Below are 9,804 nucleotides of genomic sequence, written 5' to 3'. Positions count from 1 at the left end.
CTGTGGGGGCTATTTTAGTACAGTGAACTCATTGTCAAGAAACCAATTTGAAAAGATTCAAGCTTTGTGACATGGTACATTATCCTGCTGGAAGTAGGATATGCGGTCATAAATGGATGGACATGGTCAGAAACAATGCTCAGGTAGTCCGTGGCATTTAAACAGGGCCTAAAGTGTCCCCCACACCATTACACCACCACCAGCCTGCACATTGGTAACAAGGCATGATGGATCCATGTTCTCCTTCGGTTTACGCCAAATTCTGACTCTACCATCTGAATGTCTAAACAGAAATCGAGACTCATCAACATTTTTCCAGTCTTCAGTTGTCCAATTTTGGTGAGCTTGTGGTACCCGTGTGGTCTTCTGCTATTGTAGCCCATCCGCCTCAAGGTTGTGCGTGTTGTGGCTTCACAAATGCTTTGCTGCATACCTTGGTTGTAACAAGTGGATATTTCAGTCAAAGTTGCTCTTCTATCAGCTTGAATCAGTCGGCCCATTCTCCTCTGACCTCTAGAATCAACAAGGCATTTTCGCCCACAGGACTGCCGCAAACTGGATGTTTTTCCCTTTTCACACCATTCTTTGTAAACCCTAGAAATGGTTTTGCGTGAAAATCCTAGTAACTGAGCAGATTGTGAAACACTCAGACCGGCCCGGCACCAACAACCATGCCACGCTCAAAATTGCTTAAATCACCTTTCTTTCCCATTCTGACATTCGGTTTGGAGTTCAGAAGATTGTCTTGACCAGGACCACACCCCTAAATGCATTGAAGCAACTGCCATGTGATTGGTTGATTAGATAATTGCATTAATGAGAAATTGAACAGATGTTCCTAATAATCCTTTAGTTGATACATATATATGTATATATAATATATATATATATAGAGAGAGAGACATGTATATATATATATATATATATATATATGTGTAAAATGCAACTTGATAGGTAATGGCAGATGTTTTATAGCTAGAAAACGGTTATTTCCCCTTTAACATCTGTGCTATATACCCTATTTTATTTAGCTCATTCAGCTTCTTTTCTCTTTGACTTTCTTTTGAAGCTTAGATTAGCAAGTGGTATGACAGCTATGCACATATTAATTCAACAAAATATGAGTCACCTTGAGTTAAGTCAAGTCAACAAGAAATTAACTTTGTTAATTCATATTCTTAAATGGAATTAACTCATTAAAAACATTTAAGGACAACCAGGTCATGTTTTTGCTTATTTTTTTAGTTGAATTAACAAAAAACTAATATTTTTACAGTAAGTTACCTAGTAGTGAAGCATGTACTACTTTTACATAAACATTGCTATTTCATAGAGCATCTTACACCGCCCACAATGTGTTAGAAAGAGTATTGCATATTGCACTGCGTATTTCAACAGGTGTATACAACCTTACTGTTTAAGGTGAATGTATATCCTACTTTGATGTGGCATACCACCAACAGCACATAGTGCACATTTTCACATATAAATGTGCTGTATTGTGATTTATCTGCACAAAAAGAAACCAGTTATTCTCATGTACACGTGGGTAGGTGACTGTCAGCCGTTTGAGACTTTTTGAATCATGGGTATGTCCAGATATGAGTGAAACATCTGCAGGTTTTATAAGGGACACCACCGGAGGCATATATCAAATTAATAAAGTATACTTCCTAACAGTACAGCCTATCAAATATAATCACAATGAAAGTACACATGTTCACTCTATGGAATATGTGAACAAACTGCTCACAGGTGTGTACCCACAAATGCTTTGCAAATGCATGCAAGTCTGTCCACACGTGGCAGTGCATGTGCATCTCAAAATATTTAGTTCATACATTGTTAAATGTCTATACAAAATGTATATTGAGCATGGTTCTGGTATAATTCACAATTTATATTCTTTGGTGAGATATTTTTCTCTTACATAATACGTCGACAAAGTGTCGTATATAGACGTACTGTACAAATATTGAAATACCACAAAAACTATTGTTTTACATGTGTATCACCATTATGTTACCCACAGTGCAGTAAATTGTCAGAATATAATCTAAGAATATCAAAGTTGTATATGAATATTAACAAGATTTTTTTTATTTCATTTAGTTTCTCATTTCATATTTATGACTGGTGAATTATTCCATGTTACAGCAGTTTAATAAGTATTATAGTCATTAAGTTCCTTTGAAAGTTTTTAATAATTTAGTCCAAATATTTTGAAAATATCATTGGGTGCCCTTTGGTGTACTGTCAGCATGCATTTTATAAATGTGCACAACACCACGATCTATGTCATCCCAGGGTGACCTGTGTATTTCAATTGAAAAAGTAACATTTGTAAAAACACGATCAATGTACTGTTACATTTTTAGCAACAAAAAAATCCAGAGTAATGTCTTGAGACTAGTGTAGCTCTTTTGTAGCAAATCAGTCAGCCACTAAGTTAAACAAAAAATATTCAATCATATACAATAACTCAAGACATAAGTTGTTCTTATATGTGCGATCTCGCAGCTAAAGCAAGGAGGCTGAGTGAGCACACGAAGACCTACGGGTTGATCTGGGAGGAGAGAGTCGCTGGATGTGCATGTGGCGCTGCCCAATGGCAAGAAATGGAGGTTGTTTTGAATCGGCGAGACTGCCTAGCCAATCAGGCCGGTCTCGTGTTGAGCTAGCGCGAGGCTGAGCGCTTGGGTTTAAAGAGAAGAGAGAAGTGAAGACAGTGGCGAGATTTCAGTCAACTCAACAACACAGGTACGGAAAATGTCCAATATTAAACACGATAGATATTTTATACATATTTGGCTAAACCGAATCCTTTGATGCGTGTTTATGTATATATGTTTTTTTAATGATGTAAAATGACATTTATTTTTAAGCAGAATTAATAAAAATGTGATTTTAATTAATTTGGTCCAAAGTGATGATTAAAAAAAAAGAATATGATTTGTAAGGCTTTAGCGAGTTTTCATAATTTTATATAATTTTCTAATGTAGAATATGCATATATATTAATTGACTAAGTGTGTTTTTATGAAGGTCAAACGATGTTCAACCTTAATTGCTATCAGCTTTGAGTGCGTCTGCTTTTTCAAGTGATATATGAAAAGTTATTCGCTGAGATTTTGCGGACTGTATTCTTCACGCGCATCGCAACTATGTGCAATACTGGATGTGGCTCTTGCCGTGTCCTGTCTATGAACCACCCTGTCTTTTTCTATGCAGACCGATTTCGATGACATCTTTACGTAAAGTTATGTTTTTTAAACGCAATCGTTCGCTTATCCTACAACGTTTTACTCTCTATCTTCTGTCATCAACGGTGACGCAGTGCACGCGTTGTAAACATATTATTGCATTTTTCATTCCCGACTTAAACAAGCGCGCTTGCCGTGTATTAAAATGGCTGGCGATTGAGACCATTGACTGAGCCGCTATTCCTTCACTATGCAAGGATGGGGCCATTTAAAATCTTAAACACATATCTTAAATGAAAAACCCACATTTCCGATCGTTTTCGCTTTTACATATTTATCTCTATCTCGTGTGTTAAATCAAAGGCGGTGTGACGTGGGTTATTATGTTTTTCAACATGACAGTCGCGCTCGTTATACTTGCATAAGGAATGGCTGGCTTGTAGTCTTTGTTAAGGCAGCACTGCGCCAAGCGACAGCTAGGGATCCAACTTAGAAAACAGTTAAGCACGTCAAAATAAAATATGACAGCTTTGAAAAACCACAATAAACAAAACACACAAACTGTGTTTTAGTGAATAAGCATGTTATTTCTCTCATTAAAGCTCCGAGATCGCTAGAATAGTCTTTTAGATCCGAGGGGGTGTGTATGGCTTTGTTGCACGGTCAACCCATCTGTTTGCTCGCTCCGCAAAGAAGCCATTTTAATGAATGAAGAATGGCAAAGAACAGCAGCACAAGGCAGAGCTTATAGCAGTAACTTTATACTGCGTGCACTATATCAAATGTGATAAGGAAAGAGGATAAATATAGAACAAATGACATATTTTAAAGAAAAACGAAAAACGTGGTCTGACATATGAATTAAAATAAATAGCAGTTTCTGTCATGAGGATGCATTTCTTCAAATGGTCGATGATTAATAATTCCAGTTTAGTTTTCTGAGCTCGGATTTTTATTAGACTACCTTCACATGAATACCTCAGTGCAACAGAATACACTACACCAGGTTTTCATGTCTGTTCGATGGAGCAACCCAAACTTTTGGCAGTACAGGAAAACAATCACATACAAATAATTGATTATTATTACTGGGTTGTACCCACAAAGAACATGCAGGAGCACATAATAAATCCTAAAATAGGCAGTGAACCCCAATCAGCCTCATTAATAATCAGTTCACATCCCCCACACAAGAAGGATGGGTCTGCAATTCCCTTTGTGTAAAATCTTTGATAATAAGTCTCATCTTGGTTTAATAAGCCCTGCATCCCACTGCTTTTAAAAATACACCATGTCAATAAAGGTTATTAAAATACAATTGTGTCACGTGAAGGAGTATTTTTTATTTACTTAAAAAAGGGGTGGATAAAACAAAAACAAATTGTTTTTTAAGTGTTCTTTGGTCTTGTAAGTTCACTTATTTTTTATTTTCTGTCACATTTTAGATAAAAATAGAAAACAAGTGACGGTTTAGTGGACACAGACCCTCCCATCTAACGAAAATGGCAAAAGGGGACCCCAGGAAACCCAAGGGCAAGATGTCCTCTTATGCCTACTTTGTTCAGACCTGTCGGGAAGAGCACAAAAAGAAGAGCCCTGAGATACCAGTGAGCTTTTCCGAATTTTCCAAAAGATGCTCCGGAAGATGGAAGGTAAGATTTGTGTAACATTTTGCAAAAACGCAATAAATTGTGTTCAAGATAACTGAACAGTTAAACGTTCTCTCATTTGTTGCGTAGGGAATGTCTGACAAAGAAAAATCCAGATTTGATGACATGGCCAAACAGGATAAAGTGCGTTATGATCAAGAGATGATGCACTACATGCCAGGCAACAAGAGAGGCAAGAAGAAGGATCCAAATGCCCCCAAGAGACCACCGTGAGTAGACCTACTACACCGTCATTAATTATGTAAGAGTTAATATAAAGAGTTGGGTTCCAAAATTAGATTAGAACTCAAAAATAATTTTTCAAAAATCTGATTAATATCAGTCAAACTGCAGTTGGTTTGTTTTGATTTAAACCATAAAAACTCCAAAATACAGCTAACATAATAAAAACATGATTTGGGATTTTTTATCCAATTTTGGAACCAAACTCCTCATATGCTGTTTCCTTCACAGTATATATAAGTGTCAATTGGTCATGAATACATATGTTGTTCATGAATTAATCTATTTATATATCATTGTCTTTATTATAATGTATTGTCTCTCATGATTCAACAGCTCTGGGTTTTTCCTGTTTTGCTCGGAACATCGCCCACAAATCAAGGCCCAACATCCCAGTCTGGGTATTGGTGATGTAGCCAAAAAACTTGGCGAGATGTGGAACGGCCTCACAGATTCCACCAAACAACCCTTCCTGATAAAGGCCAACAAGCTGAAGGACAAGTATCAAAAGGCATGTCTAGATCTATATGGTTAAAAAGTTAATACCACCTTGTACCATGGTATTGTCACAGTTACATGTTTTACAATAAAGGCTGCTACTCTTTTTTTAGGATGTTGCCGATTACAAAACAAAGGGCAAAGTTGGGGGTGCCTCTGTGGGAATGGGAATGATGGCCAGTTATGCAGCTCCCAAACCCATGGTGAAGAACAACATGGATGACGAAGAGGATGATGACGAGGAAGATGAAGAAGAGGATGATGATGAATATGATGATGAATAGACTTTTATTTTTGTGTGTATTATAATAACTGTTTTCCTTTTATTGAGGTACAGTACAATACAGAATACACTGGTGGTCTTTCATAGCGCCGTTGTTGTTTCATTAGAGGTGGGATAGTTTGTTTGCTGTGGGTGAGAGACTACCACAGCGCCTTACCTCCAGCTTTGTATGTGTGTGAGTGCATGCGCACATGTAAAGATCTCACTTTGATCATCACAGTAGCCCGGTGTCTTCCTAGCCCATGTTTGTATCCTTTTTCCGACTGTATAACAAAAGGCCTTTACACGAGTAGTTATATTTCTGTACATGTACTGTAAATCCTTATGTATTCTTATTTCAGTTCTGTTTTGAGTTTTCTGAGGTGTCTGTAGCTCCGTATATGGTTGAATTTAAGTAGAGTGTTTCATGGTTGTAGTTAAGTTGCATGTGGGAAGGTGACGTATAATTCTGTGCACCAATATCAGACATTTCATGCTGAACCTATACATTTTAGGAAGAAAATGCAGATCAATGTCCAAAAGAGCCGTTTGTACCAGCACGTCAGTAAGTCCTACTGCAGGGTGTGTGCTATATGTGTTCTGCTATACTACAGACATTGGCACATCGGAGAGCAATATGGGAAAGATATTTATATGATCTTTCCTATATATTAACTGTTGTGTAATCTAGGGATGCACCAATAACAACAAAGTTATAAATAAGAAGGATGAATTATTTGACACCGAGTCAAAAACTGTCCCAAAAAACATGAATTCAAACTAACATAAAACATTTGTGTAAAATTAAATGAGGTCAAAATATTACTATATAAAGCCCTGATTTAATTCAGCTCCAAAGGCAGACAGATGATGATATTTAATACACTTATATTGGCAAAAATGTATTATCCCTGATATGTTGTGCATTCCTAGTTTGCTCTTTTTCTTGAATATAAAGAAATTATGCTTATCTGTACTTAAATGTATTTAGAATTACATTTGATTTGTTTAAAGTTTGCAATTAAACTTTTTTATTTGTGTAGGTCATGTTTGTACATAGACCAATAATATAATGTACACCATCTATGGACCCTGATGAATGTGTATGAACGAAAAGCCAAATATTCTTAAATTGTAAATCACTAATGCCAGAGCTATATTATGAATAGCAAACAAGTGTTTGATAAAGGTCTGTATTACCTCTAAACAACTTTCTACACATACCATAACACAGGCTAATACAGGTTACAGGTCCTTAAAATAGAAGCCAACCACTTTAGTTAATGTAACAGTTAAACGCTATTGGTAGTTAAAACTTTGTGAGTCATTAATATTTTACCATGCAGTGCATCATTAAATGCATCTATTGAAATAAATTATGTTAATGTTTGTAAAAATGCCAGCACAAATACACATAAACTAAAATACACAAATAGCCCCTGTATTTATGCTATAAACATTTGACCCTGGATCACAAAGTCAGTCTTATACTTCACCCATAAATTAAAATTCTGTTATCATTTAGATTCAACCCTTAGATTGTTTCAAACCTGTATCAATTTATTTGTTTTACTGAACATTCAGGAAGAAATGTGTTAGAATGTCAGATCTCACCCACCATTTACTGCCATAGGGAAAATAAATACTATGGGAGTCAATGGGGGATGAGATTTGACAATCTTCCAGATATCTTCCTGTTTGTTCAGCAGAACCAGGGCCGGAGCCGGACTATACGATGGGCACAGGCCCAGGGGCCCATACACGCTTGGGGCCCAAGCAAGGGGAAGAAAATCTCTCAAAACAGCGTTTCCGCTATATTCATTCTGCCGTCCGCTTTTCTACCTCGCACACAAAACAGTGTTTCTAACTAAGGAAGTCTGTCTTTTGATGTAGTCACTTTTACAAGCGCTCTAGCGGCTTTGCTTAGAAGAAGCGCATATCGACAAATCTTTCTTGGAAAAACCTTAGCTTTAATTCAGTGGGAAAATTTTGCCAGTGCCGGCCTGTTAGCACGAGGTCCCTTTTCCCGCCGCAGGGATCCCTTCTCTTGGTGTCACTCTGTACAGTGAGCGACAGGAAGAAGCAGCCCCGTACTACAGGTGGCTCATGAATAAAATGAGTACAAAACAGCCTTTCCGACAACCTGTAACTGTTATCGACTGTTTGGATATGTAAATATGAACATAGGATATGAACACAGTTCGTCTGTAAATATGCACATGGTTAGAACATACATCTGAAATCATCACTCTTTATGGCGAGATGTTAGATGATGTGCCGTCATGAACTGACAACAGAAACTGAAAATATGTCAATGAAAACGGCTTTATTGTTATAAATATAATGAGTTGAAATACCCTCACGGTTGACTTAAATCTTATTTTACATTTATTTGGTGTTTCCTTGACAATTATGAATTTTATATACCGTATAATGTTGATCGGTAACTTTTACATACATTGCAAAATGTTAACATACACACAAATATTATGATGTCGTAATATATAGGGTAAAACAAGTCGCGAGGTGCTTGCAAACAAAGTTTAACATTGGACAAATTCATCTTATTGTTTAATCATTGACAAAGACTGCCCATTTATTCTTATATTCAAAATGCAGTTCTCAAATATTTTAATCTTCACTTTTTCTAATTTAATTTAATCTTAAGAATGTACTTATATTTTCTTATAAGTCTTGAGAATCTGGAATGTTTGAAGTATGGAAGAATCTGATAGAACTGAATTGATAGTGGTGTGATAGTGTGTGCTGCTTGCATATGCCAGTGAAATGTCTTAATATTGTTGCTGCTGGTCCAGGAAAGCATTGTTGCAATCATGTGGTGTAAATCCTGTATGATGGAGGATGTGTACAGGTGTTAATATTATCCTTCATGCTATGATAATAGTTTGCAACTTGTCAATGTAATCCTGTATAATAAAGATGTGTTTCCCCATAGAGTGACTAAACTTCACTGTGCACATGTGTCTATGGGGGTGGGGGGGGGGGGTTTGTAGATTTGTTTTACACCCTCAGATTCAAGAGTTTTAAACGGTTGTATCTCCACCAGATAAAGTGCTATAGTAACAAACCATACAACATTAGAAAGCCTGCTTTCTCGATTTCGAACAATTGACTGGTTTTGTCTTCAAGGGTCACATATTGTTGGTTAATCCAATTATAACATGTAGCCTATAGAAACAGGAATATCTGGATTACTATCAAATGAATGTTTAAGTGCATTATAAGTAAAATTCCAAATACTTTTCGACACAGATCATATCTAGAGTTTAAAGTCATTATTTCTTCAGCCAGTGGGTGTGACCGTCTGTGCTTTGTTTTTTGAGCCAATAGGTGGCGCAATGCTCTATTCTGATGCACCCGTTCGAATGTCACGAGTTCATAGTTGCGTTACATAATGCCAACATTGGCATTTTGGGACACTTATACCTGTGACGTTTGCAGTGAATGGAAGAATTACTCAAGCTGTCTTAAAAGATTAAAAATGATTACTTAACCATAGGGCTGGGCGATATATACCGCGATTCACGCTAATTATAAGTCTAAATCGAGTCTGTGTTTAATGCACAGCTCTTCCGTGTACTACGGCTCTTTGATCAGTAGGAAGTATGTTACTGCTCGATCTAAAACCACTTCGAGATTGAGCCGTTTATGATGTGCATTTGAAAAAGCGACACTTGGCAAACACAATGACTATAAATATACTTTAATATGATGAAAATACCTGAAAGGGTTTGAAGAACAGCAGTAGAATATGACCATTGGCATTTCCGGGTACTAATCGCTCTTCTTCTGTTTCCCATATTCGGAGTTTCTGCGCAAGAGCGCCCTCCGGCTTTCGGATGTGGAGGCATTTAACAACTTGAGCAACAGAGAGCATAAGAATCGCACGATTATCGCTCAGCCCTACTTGTCATATAGAACACAAACG

At 36.9% G+C, this 9,804-nt stretch overlaps 1 protein-coding gene across 1 annotated transcript; it reads left to right on the top strand.

Annotated features, from left to right (window-relative positions):
- The first annotated feature begins 2,720 nt into the window (after nucleotides 1–2,720).
- On the top strand, nucleotides 2,721–6,900 carry hmgb3a (high mobility group box 3a). The gene is made up of 5 exons (XM_079460747.1): nucleotides 2,721–2,760; nucleotides 4,649–4,855; nucleotides 4,943–5,082; nucleotides 5,432–5,606; nucleotides 5,707–6,900. The coding sequence occupies exons 2-5, from the start codon at nucleotides 4,706–4,708 to the stop codon at nucleotides 5,875–5,877; spliced, it is 636 nt and encodes a 211-aa protein (XP_079316873.1). The 5' UTR covers nucleotides 2,721–2,760; nucleotides 4,649–4,705; the 3' UTR covers nucleotides 5,878–6,900.
- The last annotated feature ends 2,904 nt before the right edge of the window (nucleotides 6,901–9,804 follow it).

This window comes from Barbatula barbatula (assembly GCF_947034865.1).
Source record: "Barbatula barbatula genome assembly, chromosome: 1".
NCBI classification, from domain to species: Eukaryota; Metazoa; Chordata; class Actinopteri; order Cypriniformes; family Nemacheilidae; genus Barbatula; species Barbatula barbatula.
Note: the sequence above shows the minus strand (reverse complement) of the source record. Positions and strands in the feature narration are given on the sequence as shown.

Excerpts from the sequence above, each read along its gene's own strand:
- hmgb3a (XM_079460747.1), top strand. The coding sequence starts at position 4,706 with ATGGCAAAAGGGGACCCCAGGAAACCCAAGGGCAAGATGTCCTCTTAT. Across the intron at positions 4,856-4,942 it reads GATGCTCCGGAAGATGGAAG|GGAATGTCTGACAAAGAAAA; the intron begins GTAAGATTTGTG and ends TTTGTTGCGTAG. Across the intron at positions 5,083-5,431 it reads AATGCCCCCAAGAGACCACC|CTCTGGGTTTTTCCTGTTTT; the intron begins GTGAGTAGACCT and ends ATGATTCAACAG.